At 38.5% G+C, this 26,550-nt stretch overlaps 1 protein-coding gene across 10 annotated transcripts in view; it reads right to left on the bottom strand.

The window, feature by feature from the left end:
• LOC307124378 (protein NLRC3-like) overlaps nucleotides 1-26,022 on the bottom strand; it is a 36,523-nt gene extending 10,501 nt beyond the window's left edge. For 2 of the 10 annotated variants that reach the window (XM_079813529.1, XM_079813533.1), the window contains exons 1-7: nucleotides 25,921-26,004; nucleotides 21,059-21,152; nucleotides 12,249-12,312; nucleotides 11,526-11,695; nucleotides 11,322-11,438; nucleotides 11,122-11,238; nucleotides 10,921-11,037 (exon numbers count right to left, since the gene is read on the bottom strand). In XM_079813529.1, the coding sequence (XP_079669655.1) occupies nucleotides 10,921-11,037; nucleotides 11,122-11,238; nucleotides 11,322-11,438; nucleotides 11,526-11,671 (497 nt within the window). In that variant the 5' untranslated portion in view covers nucleotides 11,672-11,695; nucleotides 12,249-12,312; nucleotides 21,059-21,152; nucleotides 25,921-26,004. Of the gene's footprint in view, nucleotides 1-10,920; nucleotides 11,038-11,121; nucleotides 11,239-11,321; nucleotides 11,439-11,525; nucleotides 12,313-21,058; nucleotides 21,153-25,920 lie in introns of those variants that run through there. The other 8 variants (XM_079813527.1, XM_079813531.1, XM_079813536.1 and 5 more) reach the window with 6 other exon arrangements.
• Between the last annotated feature and the right edge of the window lie 528 nt (nucleotides 26,023-26,550).

The raw sequence follows: 26,550 nt of genomic DNA, 5'->3' as shown, positions 1-26,550 counted from the left end.
ACATTAAAAAGTAATCAAATTTTAAAAAGTAATAACAATTTTCAAAACAAAATCAAACAAAAAATCTGTTAATTCTCAATAAGAGCTTCTGTAGACGTCTGACATAAATAAAGTCAGTCTGGTTAGTAATGTGTGAAGCTGGTAATGCTGTTTGTGGAGTTGTTTAATCCTCCTCTGCTGAGATCTTCAGAGATTTAATGTCTTTTTAATAGTCAGTTGTAGTTTTTGTGTTTTTCTTTTTCTCTTTCCTTCAGTGATTTTGCTCATTATCATCAGGTGTTCACCACTAATGGTCAATCATCACTCAATTAATCTCTTAATTATCTCATTAACTTTAACACTGATTCAGTGTTACTTTAACACCCTCTAGAGTGGGACCATATGTGCTCTGAGCAGTGTTCATTTAACACTGGGGATTTTACTGTGTATGTCGGGAGTCACACGTGTGACGCATGGAGACAGGACTTATTATTCGCCTTGGCCAATCACATTGACAGGACAAAAATAAACATAATGTAGCGACTGCAGGTTTAGGGAAAATAGCGCAGTAAAAGTACCGATACATCACTTAAAATGTACTCAAGTAAAAGTAAAAGTACACTGTTTTTAAACTACTTAATAAAGTACAATTCCTAAGAAAAACTATTCAATTACAGTAACGAGAGTATTTGTAATTTGTTACTTTACATCACTGCTGTTTGTTTATGGACAGGTTATGGAGCCAGCCACAGCATATTTCTGCTATGAGTGAAATGCAGGGCGGCGGTCTGAAGTTAGAAGTTCCCACACTGAACATGATAAAAGCTCTGGCACAAGATACAGCACCATTATGGTGGAAACGGGATAACAGCGACTGGTTGATTACACTTGTTGCTTCTAAATGTTTAATTTTTACTTCTAATATTTGTTAAACAAGCTTAAATGTAGGCAAAATGTATTAAAACTATATAAAATATGCTATACTGAAAAATATGATAGAAAAGAAAGGAATTATAATGCAAACCAGTGGTTATGTGGAGTATTTTAAAAACATTTAGAGGATTAAAGTTAATCCGTAAACATTCATTCATGTATGAAGTAAAAAAAAAAAGAAGAAAATAAAAGCTAGTATTATAGTAAAAATAAATCAGTCCATTAGTCTGGGTTAAATAAACAACCCAATTTGCTGGGGAAAATTAACCCAACATGTGTTCTGTCCTATATTTACCCAGCCCTAAGAACAACTCAAATCGGATTGTTAACTCAGTGTTTTTTAGTGTATGGTGGCAATAGCAGGATCATTGCTGCAATTCTAATGTTCAAAACTACAAAATAAACTAAATAAATAATAATAATAATTAGATAAAAAGTTGGCTTGAGAAGTACTCAGGTGGTTGCTATGGTACTTGGGTGGTTGCTAGGGTTTTGCTATGCAGATGCTAGGGTATTATATGTGTGTGGGGGGTGAATGAGAATGATGAGTAGATAGACAAACTTATATGATGATAGACAAACAGAAGTCATTTAGTTGGCCAGTTTTACTCTTGGCTTTTTATGTGAGTTTGTGGTATTTGTAAAAGTGTTTACCAAAATACTTAATTTGTTGCAAAGAAACCCAAAACCAAAAATTATAAGGAATTGTATAATTCAGTAATCTTATCCTTGACCAAAAGTGGTTATTTTTTATTAATAAATAACATTGAAATAATAATATTCATTAACAATATTAAATTCTGAATGTATAATTTTAAATACATCTTTGTTTATGTCTTTTTGTGCAAATTATGTGTTTTAGTAAATTATGTTACAAAGACCACAACCGCACATAAAGTTAAGAGTCAAACTGCCCAACTAAAGGAACATTGATCATCATAATGGTGACCAATATTTTTGTAGTATAGTCAATATATTTGTGTGAAGTCATTTGCAAATAGCTCTGTGATCAACACTTCCGTTGTCTTGAAAAACACATACAATAACACTTAATACCTGAATTTACTCTCTTAATGCAGTCCTTTGCAAAGCATGCTGGAAACTGCTGGAACATGCTGGGAACTACAGATCCATTGCCCAGGGCTGCATTTCTTAAAAGCATTGTGAACTTATGCTGCCTTCACGTACTATCGGAATTATCATAAATACTAGTTTCCCAGTTAAAATATAGGACATAAACATCCTCATGTCAAAATTTGAATGCAATGAGCTCATAATCACAACTTCAGAAGTGGAAAATAGGACATTTTGACACGTGAAGGCAGAATTAGTTAACAATGCTTTTAAGAAATGCAGCCCTGGGCAGTGGATCTGTAGTTCCCTGCATGCTATGCAAGGGGCTGCATTAAGAGAGCAAATTTAGGTATTAAGTGTTATTTTATGTTATTGTATTAGTTTTTCAGTAAAGGGAAATATGTTGGTTGTTAATGTTTTTAATGTTTTCTGTCATTGACTGTTGCGGTTACCATTGTGCTGAAGAGTAGCGCTGTCAATTGCAATTGTCACCTTGATATATTTAGCAACTCATAATGTAATAACTGCACATAATGTAATAAACATTATATTATTATGGTAATAAAATTTTCATAATGTAATAATTTTCTCAAAACATAATTACATCTTGAGCTCATAATGTAACAACAATATGCATTATGAGAAATTTATCACATTATAAATTCACCAAAAACATGTACATTTTTCATTATTGCAATAGCTTTTAACATATTCAAAATATTAGTTTTCCCTTACATTACAGGGTTTTTCCTACATTGAAAAAATGTTGGCGGCCGCCAAAACAATTTTTTGTCACACCAAAGCCTTATTTGATCAGTTATTGTGATTTATGATTGATGTAGATGACTGCTGCGCTTGAGGGCGCATGTTAACAGATGACAGAAAGAGTGAACAGAGCTCCTCCCCCACGCGCACGCTCTCTGTCTTCAAAATAAGCACCGTCTTAGCTCTCTAATATTTCACATATTACGTTAATCAAAATCAAAAGGTCAGAAGACCGAATCCATGTTGCACGTGGTGCATTCAGACATTTTTTTCCTTGAATTACCGCTTGGTGTGAATTGCGCTCAAAAAACGTTGACTCTTCTCTGACCAGCTGACATAAACCATACTTTCAATAAATGGGAAACAAATCCTATCCAGTTATGAGGTGTTTTCTGTGTGTTGACAAATCTTTTGCAATGTTCTAACAGTCGGGATTTGCACACAACGCATCTGCTAATGTCCGATTCGCGACCTAATGACTCCTTTGAACCGAATCATTTTAACGACTGGTTAGAACAACTGATCTGTCCAACACTGAACTCACGAATCAGTTTAATAATTTAATCTGAACACATCTGAATTAAGAACACAAGTGTGTTTACACAATTTAGCAAGAGTGGATAGTAAGAATTTGTTTAAATTAAAATTTGGCTATTTGTTAATTATTTGAATACTACTGTTTAAGTAATCCTACTTTTTAATATCGATATGATTATATACCAAAACAATTATCTGTAAATAGTGTAAAAATGAGGAAAAAAAGAAACAAACATCAAGGTATCAAAATAAATTAAGCAAAAATTACAAACCGTTTTCTTTGAATTTATTTTAAATTTATTGTCAGTATTGCGCTTGCAGATCACGTGGGAAGGGTACTTTTTACTGTGCGTGTGTGTGTGGATGACCATGTCTGTCAGCCACCACCGAAGACCATTTTTGACCCAGGAAAAACCCTGCATTACATTTAAAAAAATCTAAAATCAATCTTAAACTACCTGTAACTAAACTAAATTTAACTGATTAAAAATGTGTGCTATTATTATTATTATTAATAATAAATAAAGCATTTGTATTCCTTTACAGTAAATTTAAAAAAAATCTAAATCCAGGGGTTGGAGAAAAGGTTGATGCATCGATGCATCGCGATTCGTTATCTAACGATTCAGAGTTGATTCTCAAAAATTCAGAATCGATTCTGTGTTCAATTCAAACTGCCACTTCACCACTATGAGCGCACGGTCACTGGCCAGACAGAAAAACCTGTTGATAGACGAACGTTTGTATGCTGGTGAATTGACCGTTCGCAAAGCCCCGCCCCTTTAGTTACTGTTGCTATGTTCAACACGCCATGGGCCTCTCACGCCACATACACATGTTCTCACATAGAGAAAATACATCGTGGAGCAAACGACAGACAGGACAGAGCAAGTTACTATTGATACACAGCAAAATCCCCAGTGTTAAATTAACACTCCTCAGTGTGCATATGTGTCCACACTACAGGGTGTTAAAAGTAACACTTAAAAAGTGTTAAAGTTAATGAGATAATTAAGTGATTAATTAAGTGATGATTGACCATTAGTGATGAGAAACACAAGAACTAATACTACAGCCACAGCTTTAGATGAAATCAACTGAAGATAAAAGAAGACATTAAATCTCTGAAGATCTCAGCAGAGGAGGATTAAACAACTCCACAATCAGCATTACCAGCTTCACACATTACTAACCAGACTGACTTTATTTCTGTCAGACAACTACAGAAGCTCTTATTGAGGTTTAGATGTTGATGATTTATTGAAAATAATAGTTTTGTTTGACGCCACCATTATGGTGATTAGTGTTGCTTTAGTTGGGTTGTTGACCCTTGACTTGTCAGCAGTTTCTTTCTGGCTGCTGTAGCTGTTTGTTACAGTGAGAACAGCAAGAGGAAATTGATGATGACAAGTTGATGACAGCTGATGTTGTCTTGTTGTTGGTGATACAGTTATAATCATCATATGGTGCCTTATTTGCTGATCTCCTGAGAGTCATGGATTATAGTAGCATTGTGACTCTACAGCAGGAGATCCAGCAGTGTTTTCATCAGATAAACTGATCAACGTTTAGTATGTGTACAATCTTGTTTTCCGGTTTAATAACACATTACACAATCAGCACTTCTAACTCCTGCGAGATTAACTCACACACAGACATCAAGAATCTGCCTATGAATCTCAACAATGGTGACATGCTTCATGCCGCAATGCATTCTGGGTGCATCATGCAAAACTCATCCATGGCTCCCAGAATGCATTGAGGCATGAAGCATGTCACCATTGTTGAGATTCATAGGCAGATTCTTGATGTCTGTGTGTGAGTTAATCTCGCAGGAGTTACAAGTGATTAGTGTAGAATCTGCTTTAAAACCTATTCAGCTTTACTGATTTAAATCAATCTGAATCTTTTCTGGAATCACAATAAAAACAAAGTTAATAGTATATTGCTCAGACTCAGCCATAAAATCAGTGATTAAAATCACTATACAATGATCATATTCTTATCACTGAGCAGTCAACAGCATCTGATTGTGTTTTCTCTTGCTTTTCTTGCCATAACATACTCAGTTACAGCAGCCAGTGAAATACTAATATTAAAATGTCATCAAACTGCCCAACTAAAGAAAACACTAATCACCATGATGGTGACATTAAAAAAAGTTTCAACACAAAATCAACAAAAATGTAATTCTCGCTTCTGTAGTCATCTGACAGAAATAAAGTCAGTCTGGTTAGTAATGTGTGAAGCTGGTAATGCTGTTTGTGGAGTTGTTTAATCCTCCTCTGCTGAGATCTTCAGAGATTTAATGTCTTCTTTTATCTTCAGTTGATTTCATCTAAAGCTGTGGCTGAAGTTGTAGTTCTTGTGTTTCTCATCACTAATGGTCAATCATCACTTAATTAATCACTTAATTATCTCATTAACTTTAACACTTCTTAAGTGTTACTTTTAACACCCTGTAGTGTGGACACATATGTACACTAAGGAGTGTTAATTTAACACTGGGGATTTTGCTGTGTATGAAACAAAGCCTCAACTTTAAAATGTTGTCTTTTTTAAAGAAATGTAAACCACAAATAGCGTTTTGTGGCTCTTTAATGTGTCGTGATCGCTGTAGCGCCTCAGTTAAAGCTGCTTGTGAGCCGATCATCTCTAGTTAATTGATAAGCATCAAATTAACAAGAATGCACCCTAACGCCGCATTCACACGGGGCTTCGGCGTCAACGCTTGATGGAGGGCGTGGCTGAAGCTTGGTGCCTGACGCGACCGTCATAGTGACAACCGCTAATCACATTACTTGTCGCTTGGACCACAACACAACACAAAAAAGCGCCTTTTTTGACAGCTAGTCTGTGAGACTATTTTGTGTATGAAAACTGATCACTTTAATATTTGATTCCTCATTTGGCTGGGGGATAGCGCCTATTTGAACCACACATGATATGATATGCTGCCTGTCATTCAATGATAACAGAGTACACGGACGGAATACAAGCATGATACATTCCAGATTCTCCAACCGTCTCTGCCACCTCCTTCCAGGCCTGGTCTCTCCAGTTTGTGTCCCGGTATGTAAATAATGATTGGTAGTAAAGGACCGGGTGATTATCCACCGCAATTATTAGCTTTTCCTCCATTTTAGATCGTTCTTCACTCTTCATTCACTCTTCATTCACCGGTGTTTTAAACGAACGCGATTGGCTAGCGTCTGCTCTAGGATATTTGCATAGGGTGATCTGATTGGATGACGCCTGCGTTGGCGCTTGAAAAGTTGAGAAATCTTCAACTTTTGCCGCTTGCAACGCGAGTGAAGCGCCGCGACGGAACCCACAATTCAGTTCGGCAACGCATGACGTCACCCATTCAAAGTAAACGAGAAGCGTTGACGCCAAAGCCCCGTGTGAATGCGGCGTAAAAGAAATGTTGTTTCAACCACGGAAAAACGTCAGTAAACAGTAAACGTCAGTAAAAAGTCCACCGACGTTAATCTACTAACACTCATGAGTCCTAACTGCTTTGTCGGACAAACCGGCAGATTCGGCGATGTGATTGGTCAGATCGCCTGTCAATCAAACTCGCAGCGAAGGGTGAAATTGAAGATAAAGTGGACAAACTACGACCTGCTTACCTGGCGTAACTCTGTTGCTTTTAAATGTGCTATATAAATAAAATTTGACTTGACTTGAAAGGAAATTTTTTTTGGTTTAAATACACGTGGTGCATTCAGACATTTTTTTTCCTTGAATTACCGCTGGGTGTGAATTGCGCTCAAAAAACGTTGACTCTTCTCTGACCAGCTGACATAAACCATACTTTCAATAAATGGGAAACAAATCCTATCCAGTTATGAGGTGTTTTCTGTGTGTTGACAAATCTTTTGCAATGTTCTAACAGTCGGGATTTGCACACAACGCATCTGCTAATGTCCGATTCGCGACCTAATGACTCCTTTGAACCAAATCATTTTAACGACTGGTTAGAACAACTGATCTGTCCAACACTGAACTCACGAATCAGTTTAATAATTTAATCTGAACACATCTGAATTAAGAACACAAGTGTGCTTACACAATTTAGCAAGAGTGGATAGTAAGAATTTGTTTAAATTAAAATTTGGCTATTTGTTAATTATTTGAATACTACTGTTTAAGTAATCCTACTTTTTAATATCGATATGATTATATACCAAAACAATTATCTGTAAATAGTGTAAAAATGAGGAAAAAAAGAAACAAACATCAAGGTATCAAAATAAATTAAGCAAAAATTACAAACCTAAAATAAAAAACCTAAAAAATTAGGGTACTTTTTACTGTGCGTGTGTGTGTGGATGACCATGTCTGTCAGCCACCACCGAAGACCATTTTTGACCCAGGAAAAACCCTGCATTACATTTAAAAAAATCTAAAATCAATCTTAAACTACCTGTAACTAAACTAAATTTAACTGATTAAAAATGTGTGCTATTATTATTATTATTATTAATAATAAATAAAGCATTTGTATTCCTTTACAGTAAATTAAAAAAAAATCTAAATCCAGGGGTTGGAGAAAAGGTTGATGCATCGATGCATCGCGATTCGTTATCTAACGATTCAGAGTTGATTCTCAAAAATTCAGAATCGATTCTGTGTTCAATTCAAACTGCCACTTCACCACTATGAGCGCACGGTCACTGGCCAGACAGAAAAACCTGTTGATAGACGAACGTTCGTATGCTGGTGAATTGACCGTTCGCAAAGCCCCGCCCCTTTAGTTACTGTTGCTATGTTCAACACGCCATGGGCCTCTCACGCCACATACACATGTTCTCACATAGAGAAAATACATCGTGGAGCAAACGACAGACAGGACAGAGCAAGTTACTATTGATATGAAACAAAGCCTCAACTTTAAAATGTTGTCTTTTTTAAAGAAATGTAAACCACAAATAGCGTTTTGTGGCTCTTTAATGTGTCGTGATCGCTGTAGCGCCTCAGTTAAAGCTGCTTGTGAGCCGATCATCTCTAGTTAATTGATAAGCATCAAATTAACAAGAATGCACCCTAAAAGAAATGTTGTTTCAACCACGGAAAAACGTCAGTAAACAGTGAACGTCAGTAAAAAGTCCACCGACGTTAATCTACTAACACTCATGAGTCCTAACTGCTTTGTCGGACAAACCGGCAGATTCGGCGATGTGATTGGTCAGATCGCCTGTCAATCAAACTCGCAGCGAAGGGTGAAATTGAAGATAAAGTGGACAAACTACGACCTGCTTACCTGGCGTAACTCTGTTGCTTTTAAATGTGCTATATAAATAAAATTTGACTTGACTTGAAAGGAAATTTTTTTTGGTTTAAATACTTTTTTTTGTTAAAAGGTTCTAAAGAAACTGAAAAATAGTCACACTTAGTTGTAAATTGAGAACTGTTTATTCTTAATGATGGTTCTTTGCAATTATATGGCTTACCATGTTTCATTCAGAGCTTGTTAATCCTGAATATAACTTTGTTAATAAAATAAAAATATTGAAAGAAATCTTCATAATCATTTTTAATATGGCAATACTGTCAAACAGATATTATAACTATAAACAAAAAGCATAGTAACTCCAATTTTGGTTAAAATGTAAAGTTCATGTATTTGCACAGCAGGATAATTAGTTACCAAAAAAGTATGTTAAGAATCATTTTGGGAATCGGATCGTTAAGTGCCTTAAGATTCTAGTCTTAACCTGCCTACAAAATCCACCAGATTACTACTACTACTACTACTACTCACTAGTAGTTGTACACTTTTAGACCTTACCAGGCTTTTGTACAGTAAAATACTGGCAACACTGTTGACAGTAATTGACTGTTAATTGTACAGTTATTTACTGTAATCTACAGTACGTTACTGTAAAGATACCATGCACTTAAATTAAAACTCGAGTTAACTAATTTAATTTGCAGACACCGACAGCCTTAAATTGGCCAACTGCCATTTAAATTTCTAAACTAGTATTTATAATGTGCTAGTAATGTGAGTATATTATTATTGTGTATTTATTTAATTTGAGTCTACTAAAAACTATTTTAAAATAAAGCTGCAAGCAGCCATTACCAGGGCCAAGCGCAAAGAATAAGACAAGACATGCCAGTGTCAGATAAATGGCAGCAATTAGCAGTTAAAAACATTTTAAGATGATTTTAGGCGAAAAGGCTGAAAAATGCATTGTAGTCTATGGGAGTTTCATGTTTTGTTCTATTATAGGGCCACAAAGAGGCACAATCCTACCATTTTTTATGTGTCCTCGGAGTGAGTCCATACATGTGTGTCAATTTTGGTGAAAATATCTCATTTCGTTTTGGAGTTATAGACATTTATATGAAAAAACATAAAAAATGACTGACACCTGATAGGATTTTACTACCCCTTACTATAAATATTTTGACATTTGGTTCTGACGCTGGTTTCGTAGATATTTTCGAAGATATCAGCTAATGTTTTTTTTAAAGCGCTAAATTACTATGCTGCACAAACCATACGCCAAAACCTGGCAAGTCTGGTATCGTTGGACTCGTCAAGGATTCAGGAGACCAAAAAAGTCTCTTTTGAGACTTTTTTTCTCTTGTTTTCTGTTCTTCTTGTTTCTCCTTCAGTGATTGTGTTTGTTAACATCAGCTGATCATCAATGTCTGAATTTCATTCACTCTGTCAAGTGGACTATATTAGTGAACTAATGTTAATAGTGAATGAGGGTATGGGGTGTGATTTGGGACACAGCCTCTGAGTGTTGACTTTGAGCGCTGTTAACTCACAGTATATTCCTGTAGGCTATTTTCTCGAAAACTACAAATATTACCCAGAATGCACTGTTTTCTACGGTATATTACTGTTTTAATGGAAAATAGTATGTTGCTGTCAGAATTTGTCCTGTTTATTTTTTTACAGTAAGGTTTAACAGTGTAGTTTAAAGGTGCAAAATTTATGATTTCATTTATTTATCTGGATTTAGATTTTTTTTAAATTTACTGTAAATAATACCAATGCATTGTTTAATAAACATATAATAATAATAAAAATAATTGCATGAATATTTAAATGTTGCATTTCACAGGTAGTTTAAGACTGTCTTTAGATGTAAACAATTACAATAAGGGAATACTAATATTTTGTATGTTTTAAAAGCTACCACAATGAAAATATGAAATGTTTTTGTTAAGTTTATAATGTAATAATATTCTCATAATGTAAAAATTGTTATTACATTAGGAGCTCAAGATTGTATTACATTTTGAGAAAATCATTAAATTATGAACATTGTATTATAATAACATAATACTTATTACATTATGTGCCGTTATTACATGATGAGTTGCTATAAATGTAACATAATGTGTATAATAACCGCAAATCACAATTTCTCATTAAAGAATGATCAGGAGCAGGTGCCTAATCTATTTTTTTAAGTCTAACTAATTATATTTTACAGTGTATAAATATATGAATTACCAGATATGAAATGCATATGGGATGCACTTCTGTTTAGTGATTATGTTGCATATTTTGGATTACATGTAGTGTTGTTTCACAGAGTTTCTTCAATTATTATAAATCTGTTTGGCACTACAGTAAATTATTGAGTAAATGTTTATACTAACGGAGGGTCAGAGGTCACTGGTCCATCACTGAATGCAGGGGGTGGCGTTATGGATCTGTTAGTCTTTAGAGACACACTGCTGGGTTCTGGAGATTCAGATCTCTGTCTCTTCCTCCTGCTAATGCATAAAAAGCAACAAAAAAAGCATTTGAGAGCACTAGAATAAAAGCATCCGTCAATGCTAAAATGTACAGCGTCTTACCTGAGGTCAGAGGTCACTGGTCCATCACTGAAAGCAGGGGGTGGCGTTATGGATCTGTTAGTCTTTAGAGACACACAGCTGGGTTCTGGAGATTCAGATCTCTGTCTCTTCCTCCTGCTGATGCATAAAAAACAATTAAAATTTTGTTTTAGAGCATAGAATAAAAGCATCTGTCAATGCTAAAATGGCCAGTGTCTTACCTGAGGTCAAAGGTCACTGGTCCATCACTGAAAGCAGGGGGTGGCGTTATGGATCTGTTACTCTTCAGAGACACACAGCTGGGTTCTGGAGATTCAGATCTCTGTCTCTTCCTCCTGCTAATGCATAAAAAAACAATAAATAAAAAACATTTTAGAGCACTAGAATAAAATCATCTGTCAATGCTAAAATGGCCAGTGTCTTACCTGGGGTCAGAGGTCACTGTTCCATCACTGGATCCAGAGGGGAGATTCCTCATGGATTGATCACTCTTCATAGACACACAGCTTGATCCAGGAGATTGAGAACTCTTTTCAGTGTCATCATTTTCTCTTTCAGTATGCAGACTCATTTTAGAGTTCTCTTTCTCTTATGTCTCAAAAGAGAGTTGAGAGATTGATTTAAGACCTTTCATGTGGAAAGACAGGTTAAAAAAAATGTCTGTGGTACAATGATACAATACTGTTACATCAAAGTACAAATACTTTTGCAGCCTTTTACCTTCACCATATTATAATAAAGTAAATATAGCTCAATGTAATCTCAAAAAAGATGGTTCTTTAAATGTTCTTTAGGAACATTTGATATTCGTCTTAATAAGTCTTTATATTTTAACCTACACTATCCTGCCAATTATACTGCCCTGCCCAAGGAAAGAAAATAAGAACAGAGGAATAAAAGGAAATCTTCTGTTTATATTGGATTATTCTTGATCATTCATTTCTCACATTAAAACGTCCCTATCTGCGCTCAATGGATCTGCCATTGAAGTTTGGTTATTTAAGAAATGTATAATAAATGATAATCAAGCAAGATACAACATAAATTGAAAACATAAATTAGCATTATTGTGACAGATGTGAAAGGGGGAGGAGAATTTATACATGCGTCAGGTTTCTAAACAAGAAAGACTACTTCATAGGATTCACCCATGCATCCTCGTTCATCGCTCCTCTGGAAGCTTCCTTAATCCTCGTTCCTCGCCTCCTAATGCTGCAATTAGAGAATTGAGACATTATTCAAGATGGCTTACTTCATTTTCCACTTTCCAGGCTGCAAAATGTATATAATAAGCGAATACATCATGAATCCATCTTCCAAATCATGTTTTTGTCGTATCCTGAATCACTATGGAATGCAGCAACATAGTGTTGCCCAGATCTGGCCCACATCTGGTATGCGTGGAATCCACATGTACCAGTTGTGGCCTGGATCTGGTCCGACACTATGTTGCACAAAAACTCTCAGAAGGCGCGTGAGAGCGAGGCACACTTTCCTTACCACTCTGCATCCCTGATGTTATATAGAAAACGTCTCGGTTACGTATGGTAACCCTTGTTCCCTGAAGGAGGGAGCGGAGACGTACGTCGGTATTACCAACGAATTGGGATCACTTCAGAGAGCCCCTATCAGCTTCGAGAACTAAAGAACAGGCCAATGAACAATTGGCGTGCAAGATTTGCATCTCGCGCTCCGCCCCGCGCTGCGGGTATAAACAGGAAGCGAGAGCATTGCACTGACGTTTTTCACTGAGGAGCCGAACTAGTGACTCGGCCATGCAGTGATGGAAGAAACTGTGGCGACAGGACGTACGTCTCCGTTCCCTCCTTCAGGGAACGAGGGTTACCATACGTAACCGAGACGTTCCCTTTCAGTCGGTCACTACGACGTACGTCGGTATTACCGACGAATTGGGATCCCTATGGAAAACGCCACAGTTACTACCACTACCAGCGCCCAGCGAGAGCCCCTCAGACCCCGTTCTGATGCGGGCGGGGAGATTCACGCAGGGAGAGTCACACTGCTGTTCCGCAAGACCCATTCAGCGGACTGATTGGATAACGCTGGGAAAGCGTGCCCGAAGGACGCTGCGGGAGCCACATCATGCCCGGAGGGAGTTACCATGTGGAAGAATACGTATGGGCTGGCCGTGGGAAGCTCAACATACGAAGTCCCAGAGGTGGCCCCGGCCTATACAGGCGGGGGACGACACCGTACTGAGACGGCAGAGGAACTCTGCCAAGGGAAAGACACAAGCTCGCCGTAGGGAGCTGTACCGTGGAGAATACACGTATGGGACCGCCGTAGGGGTCACGACATACGGACCCCAGTCCGACACAAGTTCCACCAATGCACACAAGTGCCAGACCTGGCGTCGGACGCTCCGCCACATCCGACTGCCGAGGGGTGCGGAGGACTCAACAGGGTTCGCCAATCCTGGGGAACTCGACTGGAGAAAATAAGCGCACGTATCCGTTCCAGGGGAAGGGACTGGCGCAGTAAGCCGACACTTAGAACGGGTACTTCAGTGAAGCTGACTATGGGAAGCGAGCACACGAGAAGCCACCAGTTCTACACGTAGGCTATAAAACCTAGCGAACGTGTTAGGTGTCGCCCAGCCCGCAGCTCTACAAATATCTGTCAGCGAGGCGCCACGAGCCAGCGCCCAGGAAGAGGCTACACCCCTGGTGGAGTGAGCTCTAACCCCGAGCGGGCAGGGCACGTCTTGGGACTCATACGCCAAGACGATGGCATCCACTATCCAGTGGGCCATCCTCTGCTTGGAGACAGCCTTTCCCTTCTGCTGTCCTCCGTAACAGACGAAGAGCTGCTCTGAGGTCCTAAAGCTTTGCGTTCTGTCAACATAGACGCGCAGAGCGCGAACTGGACAGAGAAAAGCCAGGGCTGGGTCTGCCTCCTCCGGGGGCAGCTCTTGCAGGCTCACCACTTGGTCCCGGAAGGGAGTAGTGGGAACCTTGGGCACGTATCCAGGCCGGGGTCTCAGGGTTACCCGGCCCGAATTCCAGGCACGACTCGTCGACCTAAAATGCCTGCAGGTCCCCTACCCTCTTAACCGAGGCCAATGCAATCAGGAGGATTGTCTTTAGAGACAAGATCTTAAGCTCTACTGACTGTAAAGGCTCGAAGGGCGCCCTCTGCAGTGCGGTCAGCACCAGAGTCAAGTCCCAAGAGGGTATAGAGGGAGGGCGAGGCGGATTTAATCTCCTCGCCCCCCTCAGGAACCTGACGATCAGATCGTGCTTGCCTAAGGACTCACCATTAACGAGGTCATGGTTTGCGGCGATAGCGGCAACATATACCTTGAGGGTGGAGGGAGACAGCCTTCGCTCCAACCCGTCTTGAAGGAAAGATAGCACAGATCCGACCGAACACTTTCGGGGGTCTTCTCGGTGAGAAGAACACCAATCGACAACAGGTTCCACTTCAGCGCATATAGCCGTCTCGTAGAGGGGGCTCTGGCGGAAGCGATGGTGTCGACTACCGCTTGCGGTAGGTCACCTAGAACCTCCGCGTCCCGTCCAGGGACCAGACATGGAGTTTCCAGAGGTCTGGACGCGGGTGCCATAGGGTGCCCCGTCTCTGAGTTAGGAGGTCCTGCCTCAGAGGAATGGGCCAAGGAGGTGCTGTCGCGAGGAGCACTAGTTCCGGGAACCACGTCCTGTTGGGCCAGTACGGAGCTACCAAGAGGAGTTGCTCCTCGTCCTCCCTGACCTTGCACAGTGTCTGTGCAAGAAGGCTCACTGGGGGAAACGGATATTTGCGCAGAGCCCGGGGCCAGCTGCGTGCCAGTGCATCCGTGCCGAGGGTCCCCTCGGTCAGGGAATAAAACAACTGGCAGTGGGTCGTGTCGGGGGCGGCAAACAGATCGATCTGTGCGGCCCCAAAGCGACTCCAGATCAGCTGGACCACCTGGGGGTGGAGTCGCCACTCTCCGGGGAGCACTGGCAACCGTGACAGCTCGTCGGCTGCACGATTGAGCAGGCCTGGAATGTGAATGGCACGAAGGGACCTCAGATGCTTCTGACTCCACAGGAGGAGATGGCGGGCGAGTTGGGACAAACGGCGGGAGCGTAGACCACCCTGTTTGTTGATGTACGCAACGGCCGTCGTGCTGTCCGTCCGGACCAGAATGTGCTTGTCTTTGAGCGACCCTTTGAGGTGGCTAAGAGCAAGACGAACTGCCAGCAACTCCAGGCAATTTATATGCCATTGCAGTTGGGGCCCCGTCCACAGACCCGATACTGCAAGCCCGTTGTACGTGGCCTGAGAGAGCATGCATGGCAGACGCGGCCTGTCCGCAGGACCTGTAGGTCTTCGCAGTTAGACTGGACGAAAACCTACAGGGTTTGGACGGGAGACGAGGATCACCACGCCACTCGGAGGCGGTCGCCGGACGCAGTTGCATCGCGACGGCGCGTTCGACTGGCGGGATCCTCTCGTAACCCTTGGCCTGTCCGCCGTCAAGGGTAGTGAGGAGGGAGGAGCCTCCAGGTCTGTCACTAAAGGGTGTCGTCCACGACCTGGAAGCTCCTCATGCCTGAAATGCATAACATGTACAAATCAATTTAAAGGGGTGGTAAACCACGATTTCACTATTCTAACTTTAGCTAGCGTGTAATGTTGCTGCTTGAGCATAAACAACATCTGCAAAGTCACAACGTTCAAAGTTTAAAGCAAAGGGAGATATTTGCTTTTAAAGAAATCAGTTTCTAAGGACTACAGCAAACGGCCAGTAGGCGACTACACACATTCCTCCAGGGCTTGCTGACATCACCAGGCTCAATATTTACATAAACCCCTCCTCCGAGAATATTAAATAAGGGAGGGTGAGGCCATTTTGTATCGCGGCGCTGTTGTGGTATAAGTTAGTTAGGCTGGAGTGTGTTGCCGCGATAACGAGGAAACGCTGTTATTTCCATCCGGATTGCAGGTCTGGGGTACTTGCTCTGTTCAGCCTTCCTTGGGACGGGGGTGCGTTGCAGAGCGTTTAACACACAGCATGTTATATGCACGTGTGTTTGAGTCAGCGGGGAATCAGGCGCGCAGGGCTCCTGCAGCACAACAGAGGAAAACATCCACCGTCTTCGCGATTTCAATGCCGGATTTGCACAACGTCAGCTGCGTGAAAAAAACACTGCCGGTGCGAGGATGCACGACGCGCGCGCTGCACATTTCACGGAGGACAACACAAACTTCCACAAACTTCGCGAGTTCAATACAGGATATGCACAACGGCTTGTCCTGAAAGCTGGATTTACAAACAGAAGCTGTTTACGGGCCACAACCTGTAAGTCTGATTTATATTTCATCGATGTGTTTTCCTGTAATAGGTTGTAGCAAGGAAGTAAACAGATGACAACGCTGTTCTGCAAACCAGTCTGTTAAATGCTCATTCATACTTAACGTTATCCGACGAACACCTAACGTTACAAACACTAACGTTAAAATCTCAACAGCGAACCTGACATTAGTGTAAATTATTCTTTGATTAGAGCTTTTATGTATTGTTTATCTTCAGGCATGCTAAACATGGTTCTGTGTGTGATTTGGCTACTATAGTAAAGCCAGTGCTTTGTGTTTGTTTTGGGTTAGTTCTTGCGACAGATATTTGGCTATAATCGTTCTAAAAATACAAAAGTTAAAGTGCCATTCAGTAGCGATCATTATAGATCCGCAGTCTTTACACTTGAGGACTGAACAGGTTCTGCTCGATCATCTTCACTCAAATGTTCTCATATGGTTTTATTGACGCCGACCAAAGCACAGCCTCCAGGTATGGGGCGTGACGTTTCCGACATACGTGCACTAGGCGTTTAGCGAATCACAACACACTGGGCCAGCTAACCAATCAGAGCCCACTGCGTATTTTTGAGGGACTGGCTTCATACAACCCGGAAAGCATCAGACCGTTTTACAAGGAGGGACAGAGCAGTGTAGAATAAAGGTCAAATATATGAAAAATAAGGCAATTTTTTTTAAAACGAAGCATGAACACATGTTACAGTGCACCCCACAAACACAGTCAAGCCTTCAAAAGAATGTGTTTTACCACCCCTTTAAATTGTAATGTAGATGAATTTTCTGTGAAGCTGCTTTGAAACGATATGTATTGTGAAAAGCATTATACAAATACATTTTAAATACAAATACATTTACATTTTCAATTAATTGAATTGAATTGAATGAATTAAGTATTTAAACATCGCTGGTGCTTTAAAAAGGGGGAGGAGACCTATAGAAACTCTGGGTTAACTCAAGAAAACCTGCTCCTGACCAGGTTAGGTTCACAGAGTAAGTTACCATGGTAACTGACTCTGAGTATAAGTTACCCCGCTTTCTCAGATTAGACATACCTCCCATTCTGAAAGTTTCTCTCATTTCAGGTTTTCACTTAACCTCCTCTCTGAAACAGGCCCCAGAACGCATTCTATTTTGGCTTTCCTTGCCATAACAAACAAACACAGTTACAGCAGCCAGAGAAAACATAATGTTAAAAAGTCAAGGGTCAAGAGCCCAGAAAAAGCAAACACTAATCACCATCATGGTGACTACTAGGGATGCAACAATACAGTTAGTCCACGGTTCAATACATACCTCGGTTTTTAACCACGGTTTTCGGTTCGGATCGGTTCTGATGGCTTGTCACATTAGTTTTTTGTTAATCTATTCTTAGGCGACAGGAACAGCAAGAGGTTAAAGAGAAAAAATACTAAAAGACTTGAAAAATCCTTAAACTTAGAACTTTACTTAAAAAAAAAACTTGTACACATTCCTAGTGTATTGTATAATATAAAATAAATATATAGAAAGATTTACACTGGCAGCTCAGAGCTGTACAGCAGCATTTTAGTATGAAATTGAATGAATAAATGTAAAAGTAAAACACTACATAGACTTCACTATAAAATATACATTGTAGGGATGAAACGGTATGGAAATTTAACATCACGATTATAGTGACCCAAATTATCACGGTTATCAATATTATCACGGTTTTGTTCAAACGAAATGAAAGTGTTCAAAAAGAACAGATGCACACACTTAAAACATTTCAACAAGTTTTATATTTGAAATTCAACAAACAACAAATAACTAAAGCAGCTCTAAGCACTTTTTAAAGCTAGATTCTGTGGGATTTCCTTCCTTAATGGCAGTCATCAATAGCAACGCATAACATAAATAATAATAATTTGTCGTAAATATAATCTCTAATATTATCTCTGTAAATATATTCCCAAGCAATATTCTCATCAGTGTTCTATCAGACACATTTAAATCTAGCATATTTTGTGTTAGAGCCCAAACAGTATCCTAGTGAAATAATGCATATCCATATTTCCATATGATTTGACAGTTTATTTTATTAAATATCAAAATGTGTGCATCATACCTGACACCTAGATGAACACTTTACAGTCTTTTTATGACTGTCATTCTCTTCAAATGCTATTGAAGTTTGAAACGTGTATAACGTTACCAATGTTGTGTGTAACTTTAGAGACGGTCCCTAAATTCGCCAGCGTTATGCCAGTCATATCAGACGCGCTCATGGATGCGCTGTGTTTCTGCTGTGTTTTTCTAAACCATTTTCGCTGCTGAAATAGAACAAAAACAGTCATCCACTGTATGATGAGTGAATCTCCTGCGTACAGCACACGTTTATCTCTGCTTTGAGTGCAGATTTCAGCGTGTGAGAGCGGCGCGCGCTCTGAACAAAACTCCGCTAATCTGAACGCCTCTGATTATGAGATATTGCATTCATAAACTCAATAGAAGCACGTGTAAGTGCTTATAATGCGCAACGCGATTATAACAGACGGCTTTTGAGAAGACTATTATAAGTTCAACCGCCAGAGTGGCTATTGTGCAGCCGAAATAACGTTACACTCGCAAATGGCGGTTGTTAATGTCAAACCCTGATTATTATCCCTTAAATGTCACCCTAGTCTTGTCTGAATTTGTTCGTTCGCTTCACGTTATTATTTCCCAGACGTAGGTTTGGTATTGAGGTCAAAGTCCACTTGCCTTGCGTTCGTAGTTTTGAAGTGTTTCCCCATTACAGTGACTTTCTTCTGGCATGTTCTGCAGACAAGGTGACCATCTTGGATTAAGTTTCCCTCAGGACTTTTGTAAAAGCCAAAATATGACCACGGCTCAGATTTGGTCCTTTTAGAGGCTGAACAATCCCCCGAGTGCTGTCACTGCCATCTGCCATTTCTCCTCATTCAGAAAACAGCGCTGCGTCTGCGCCAGACTGACGCTGACTGGACAAGATTTACCGCGAGTTTTCACAACCGTGATAATCACACGCGGTTTTAATGATAATAAAATTTTATACGATATTACTAACCGTCACTAAATTTTATCGTGGTTTATCGTGAAACCGGTAATCGTTTCATCCCTAATACATTGATTCTTATTAAAGCTACTGTATTAAAGTGTTTCAGTCAAGAGCAGTGAGGGATTTTCTCTTTGTCTTTTGTTGTTTTATTAACCACTAAATGAATAGTTCACTCAAAAATTCTGTCATCGATTTACTCACGCTCAAGTTGTTTTACACCTGAATAAAGTTCTTTCTTCTGTTGGACATAAAATATATTTTGATGAATGTTGGAAACCAACCAGTTGCTGGACCCTATTGTCTGGTATTCAACTGTCTGTGTTCACCAGGAGAAATGAATACAGGTTTGGAACGACATTAGATGAGGAAATCATTACATAATTTTAGAGGTGAACTGTCCCTTTAAGGACAGCGTGTTCACTATAGGCGTGTTCACTATAGGCTGTGCTGCTGTCAATTTAAGACCTGCCCACATCTAATATACAGACACGCCAATTTTACTTTCTCATTAGACATAACCGACTGTGTTTATGTTAACCATGTGTGTATTTGACAGTATTCGTGCAGTAAGACGACTTAATCCAGTAATCACATGTTTTCTCTGAAAAGCGCATGTTAAAACTGTGCATAAGCACGCAAATGAAATGTTTAACCGGCACGTCTTTAAAACGCATGCAAATAATGAACTTTGGTGATTGTGAATATCTATAGTGTTCCGTGAGTATAACTCTACCACTAACGTGTGATGTGAATGTATGTTGTTCAGTATATTGGGATGGAGACAAATTATAGAATTTGTAGAAAAATAACTAATTAAATGCAAAACCGAAAAAAAAAAAACAATTCACAAGCGTGTATTGAACCGTGAAGGCCGCACAGAACGGTTCAACATTATATTGAGAATTGTGGCATCCCTAGTGACTACATACTTTATTGTTTTCAATAAAACATCAACATCTAAATCTCTGCTAATTCTCTACAAGAAAATTTGTACATGTATGAAATAAACCTGTATGAATGTATGTAATGTATGAAATCACCATAATAGTAACAAACCAATAAATCATCAACATCTAAACCTCTGTTTATTCTCAATAAGAGCTTCATTAGGTCACCGGATGGAGTTTTGGTTCCTTGCCACTGTCCCCTTTGGCTTGGCTTGCTCAGTTGGGGACACTAAATTTTCAACTAAATATCCAAATAAATCTAATTAGTAAACTTAATAAATTAACCATATAAACTAAATTACTGATCTGTCCACATTGTCACTGTATGATAATTGAAATGAACTGTTGATATCACCGTTTTCCCTAGAGCGGCAGTACAAATTCTGTTGCATTATTTTCCTGTTTAACACTGTGAAGCTGCTTTGAAACAATCTGCATTGTAAAAAGCGCTATATAAATAAAGTTGACTTGACTTGACTTCTGTAGACGTCTGACAGAAATCAGAAGTCAGTCTGAGCTCATCATGTGAGACCACTGTAATAATGTTGAGAAACAGGAAGTAGAATGTCCCTCTGTGACTGATATTTGAGCTGCCCCCTCTCAACCTGCTCAACATGTTGAATTCACAATGCGTTCACATATTACTTACACTGTAAGTGTCACCGCATGAGAATGATATGATGTCCCTGTGATCATCGCATGATCTCACGTGTTGACTGGGTAACACTGTTCCTGCGTGACTCCTCATAGACAAACAGAGAAGCAGTTCATGTTACAATCTTCTTACAAGACACATGCAGTTTTGTTTAATAACCACCTGAGCGGCAAAAATTACAGTGTACTAGGGATGAAACGGTATGGAAATTTCACATCACGATTATAGCGACCCAAATTATCACGGTTATCAATATTATCACGGTTTTGTTCAAACGAGATGAAAGTGTTCAAAAAGAACAGATGCACACACTTAAAACATTTCAACAAGTTTTATATTTGAAAATCAACAAACAACAAATAAATCAAGCAGCTCTATGCACTTTTTTAAGCTAGATTCTATTCCGTGGGATTTCCTTCCTTATAATGGCCGTCATCAATAGCAACGCATAACACATAAATAATAATAATTTGGTGTAAATATAATCCTTATTATTAATTGTCTCTGATGAGAATATTGCTTGATAATATATTTACAGTGTTCTATCAGCTATGACACATTTAAATCTAGCATATTTTGTGTAAGAGCCCAAACATCCTAGTGAAGTAATGCATATCCATATTTTAAAATGATTTAATGATTTGAACAATTTTATGAAATATCAAAAATCCAAAAGGTGTGCATCATACCTGACACCTAGATGAACACTTTACAGTCAGTTTGATGACTAAGTCATTCTCTTCAAATCCTATTTAAGTTAGAAACGTGTATACCAATGTATGTAACTTTAGAGACGGTCCCTAAATTCGTGAATCTCGAACGTCAAGCCAGGGTTATGCCAGTCATATCAGATGCGCTGTAGTTCTGCTGTATTTGTTTGAAGCTATTTTCGCTGCTGAAATAGAACAAAAACAGTCAATCACTGTATGATGAATGCGTACATCGCACATTCATCTCCGCTTTGAGAGCAGTTTTCAGTGGGAGCACGCTCCGAACAAAACTCCGGCTAATCTAAACGCCTCTGATTATTAGACATCGCATTCATTAACTCAATAGAAACACGTGTGAGTGGTTATAAAGCGCAACACGATTATAACAGGTGGCTTTTGAGAAGACTATAATAAGTTCAACCGCCAAAGTGCTATAGTATGAGTGGCTATGAAACACGCCACAGCCGAAATAACGCAAGTACACAGTAAAATCCCCAGAGTTAAATTAACACTGCTCAGAGAACATTTGGTCCCACTCTACAGAGTGTTAAAGTAACACTGAATCAGTGTTAAAGTTAATGAGATAATTGAGAGATTAATTAAGTGATGATTGGCCATTAGTGATAAAAACCTGATGATAATGAGTAGAATCACTGAAGGAAAGAGAAAAAGAAAAACACAAGAACTACGACTGACTATAAAAAAGACATTAAATCTCTGAAGATCTCAGCAGAGGAGGATTAAACAACTCCACAAACAGCATTACCAGCTTCACACATTACTAACCAGACTGACTTTATTTCTGTCAGACGTCTCTTATTGAGAATTGACAAATGTTTTGTTTGATTTTGTTGTGAAAATTGTTAGTTTTTAATGTGACCATCATGGTGATCAGTGTTTTCTTTAGTTGGTCAGTTTGATGACTTTTTAACATTAGTGTTTCTCTGGCTGCTGTAACTGAGTTTGCTATAGCAAGAGTAAACACAATCAGATGCTGTCGGCTGCTCGATGATGAGAATATGATCATTGTATAATGATTTAATTCATTGATTTTATGACTGAGTATGAGCAATATACTATTCACTTTTTTTATTGTGATTTTAGAAAAGATCCAACACTGTTTTAATCAGAAAAGCTGAATAAGTTTTGCAACCGATTGTACACTAATCGTTTCTAACTCCTGCGAGATGAACTCACACACAGACATCAAGAATCTGCCTATGAATCTCAACAATGGTGACATGCTTCATGCCACAATGCATTCTGGGAGCCATAGATGAGTTTTGCGTGATGCACCCAGAATTCATTGTGGCATGAAGCATGTCACCATTGTTGAGATTCATAGGCAGATTCTTGATATGTGTGTGTGAGTAAAACTCGCAGGAGGTAGAAGTGCTTATTGTGTGATGTGTTATTAAACTGCAGTACAAATATTACGTAAAATTTTTTTGATAATTGTTTAGTTTCTCTGATGATAACATTGCTGGATCTTCTGCCCTAGAATCACAATGCTCCTATAATTAATGACTTTCAGGGGATCAGCAAATAAGGCACTATATGATGATAACAACTGTATCATAAACAACAAGCGTCAAGATTTTCTTGCCATTTTCACCGTAACGAATAGTTACAGCAGCCAGAGAAAAACTTATGTTAGCAAGTCAAGGGTCAAGACCCCAATTAAAGCAAACACTAATCACAATAATGGTAACTTCAAACAACTTTAATTTTCAATAAAACATCAACATCTAAACCTCAATAAGAGCTTCAGTAGACGTCTGATAGAAATAAAGTCAGTCTGGTTAGTAATGTGTGAAGCTGGTAATGCTGTTTGTGGAGTTGTTTAATCCTCCTCTGCTGAGATCTTCAGAGATTGAATGTCTTTTTAATAGTCAGTCGTAGTTCTTGTGTTTTTCTTTTTCTCTTTCCTTCAGTGATTCTACTCATTATCATCAGGTGTTCACCACTAATGGTCAATTATCACTTAATTAATCTCTTAATTATCTCATTAACTTTAACACTGATTCAGTGTTACTTTAACACTCTGTAGAGTGGGACCAAATGTTCTCTGAGCAGTGTTAATTTAACTCTGGGGATTTTACTGTGTAAGTTTCACCCGCAAATGGCGAACCCTGATTATTATCCCTTAAATGTCACCCTTGTCTTGTCTGAACTTGCTTGTTCGCCTTTGGCTCAAGCTTTACGTTATTATTTCCCAGACGTAGTTTTGGTATTGAGGTCAAAGTCCACTTGCCTTGCGTTCGCAGATTTGAGGTGTTTCCCCCTATTACAGACTTTCTTCTGGCATGTTCAGCAGACAGGGTGACCATCTTCGATTAAGTTTCCCTCAGAACTTTTGTAAAAGCCAAAATATTTCCACACCTCAGATTTGGTCCTTTTAGAGGGCTGAAAAATCTTCCGGCGCTGTCACTGCCTTCTGCCATTTATTCTCATTCAAAAAACAGCAGTGCATCTGCATCAGACGGATGCTGGTTGGACAGGATTTACCGCGAGTTTTCAAAATCGTGATAATCACAAGCGGTTTTAATGATGATTAATTTTTAAATGATATTACTAACCGGCGGTACATTTTATCGTGGTTTATCGTGAAACCGGTAATCGTTTCATCCCTACAGTGTACCTTTAAATATTTTCAGCATTCAATTAACATTTATTTTTGTTTTAATGTAAAACCCAAGTAGAGGCTATAAGGTATTACATGAGCAGGTAGATTCTATTAATAAAACTAAACTTAATAAACAAAATAATAATATTATTTTAAAATGTTCTTAATAGCTAAATTCTGCTATTGTTACAAGCTGAAGAACCCTAATCTGGTACTATTAAGAGCTGTTTATCTTTATATTATTAGAGCTAAAGTTAACTCAATACAGCACAACTGCAGTTAAGTTATTTCAATTCAAATATTGTATATTGGTTTTCAGATGGTTTTGTTATTCGTAAAAAAAATGTTAAATTAAAGTACCTGTTGATTCAACTTTTAAGAAGTTATTTTATATCAGTCTTTAGTATTTTTTAGGTTTTATTACAATACATGTCTTTCTTAATGTCACATTACTTGTGGAATCGACCAAATTAATGATGGAGTAATTTGACAGCTTTGTCAAATTCTTCTTTTCATATCAAATATATGAGTTTCCATAAGGCAAATTTACCAGGAAGTTATATAGATTTGAAAATTTCAAATTCATTACAAATAGACAAATTTACATTTTCAAAATCCAAGTCATGTATGATGTGTGTCGAGTGTGTGTGAACATATCACAACTGGTGTGATATCATCTGGTCACATGACCAGGAAGTTATATAAATTTGTACATTTCACAAATGTATTTTTTTTTTTTTTACAAATCTAAGTGGTGTGTCGTATGCTGCATGTATGTATAAATACATTGTAGGTGATTTCGGCTCTTTAGATACAACCACCACAAAGTTAAATAGATTAATTCCATAAAAACATTCAGTTTACTTACATATTTAAAACAGCTATACATAAATCATATAAAATGAAATAAAATTGTCTTAATCTATACTTAATCTATTTACTGACATCAACTACAAATGTAAAAGCACATATTTTACCAACTTTGTTGTTGATTTTGCACTTTTAAGACACTCCCTAACTTGAATGTCCCAAGTGGAGATCATTGTGAGGACTTTTTCACTTCTGGTTCTTAAAACAATTACATCATCAGATAATATTATAAATATTATAACTTTTGATATTATGCTTTAAAATGTGATCTGAACGATATACAGCATAATCCACGACTAATATGGGATTATATATAAATTAATGCTGAAGAACATGGTTTTATTATAGTAAAAGTGTAGTAACCATGTTTTGGCTAATTGATTACCATTTACAGTTTTACCACAAATACCATGGTTAAACTATGGTTAAAGTAGCAAAGCCATAGTTAATTTGTGGTTACCATGGTTCATTTTCGTAAGGGAAATGTCCAATATAAAACCAGCTTTACCGCACCCACTTTATCATCGTTTCGTTTCTGCCACTTCGGTCAGGTTGAAATGTCAAAATGTGGGATTCTGATGTTAAATTCTAAGAAGAGCGTTTAGCTACGATATGATTACATTTACGTGAAGAATAAAGTCTGAACTTACCATAAACTATGTGGCTGTTTAACACCCCAGTGTCAAGCGGTCTCGTCGCTGGCCTGTCTCTTGCAAGAGGTCCTCGCTGACGCTGTTACGCGCATGCGCGGTGGTGTGTTTTGGTAACGTCATGCGCAGTAGAGAGTTGCGATGAACTGTGAATGGGTATACTGCAAAAACATGCTGCAATGCAATGATTTCCTGAACATGCTCACGCAATCAGGACATACATTTTTGATGCGCAACATCCTTCACCGTTATAACACAGCACAGAATAAGAACATGGAGGACAGCCTAAGAAAAGTCACCAAGTGATCAGTTAACCTTCAATGGTTATGGTCAGCTACTTGGGTCGTTCCTGTTATACAGTGACTTTTCTGTCTTAATGATTTACTTACTCATATTTTCTATAAAATGAGTCACATATTTATAAGAAATGGCTTGAATTATAAATGTAGGTCTTCTTTATCCTTAATTATACGTTAAAATAGACATTAAAAATACTATTTTGTATTTTACACACCTTTTTATTGATATATGCATTCAATTTTATCATGTCCTCAGTGCAAAGTAATCAACTTCCACAATAACTATAAAGCATGAAATTATAAAAATCTCAAAATATTTTTTGATTATTTT

Source organism: Gobio gobio, assembly GCF_949357685.1.
Source record: "Gobio gobio genome assembly, chromosome: 3".
Classification (NCBI taxonomy): domain Eukaryota; kingdom Metazoa; phylum Chordata; class Actinopteri; order Cypriniformes; family Gobionidae; genus Gobio; species Gobio gobio.
Note: the sequence above shows the minus strand (reverse complement) of the source record. Positions and strands in the feature narration are given on the sequence as shown.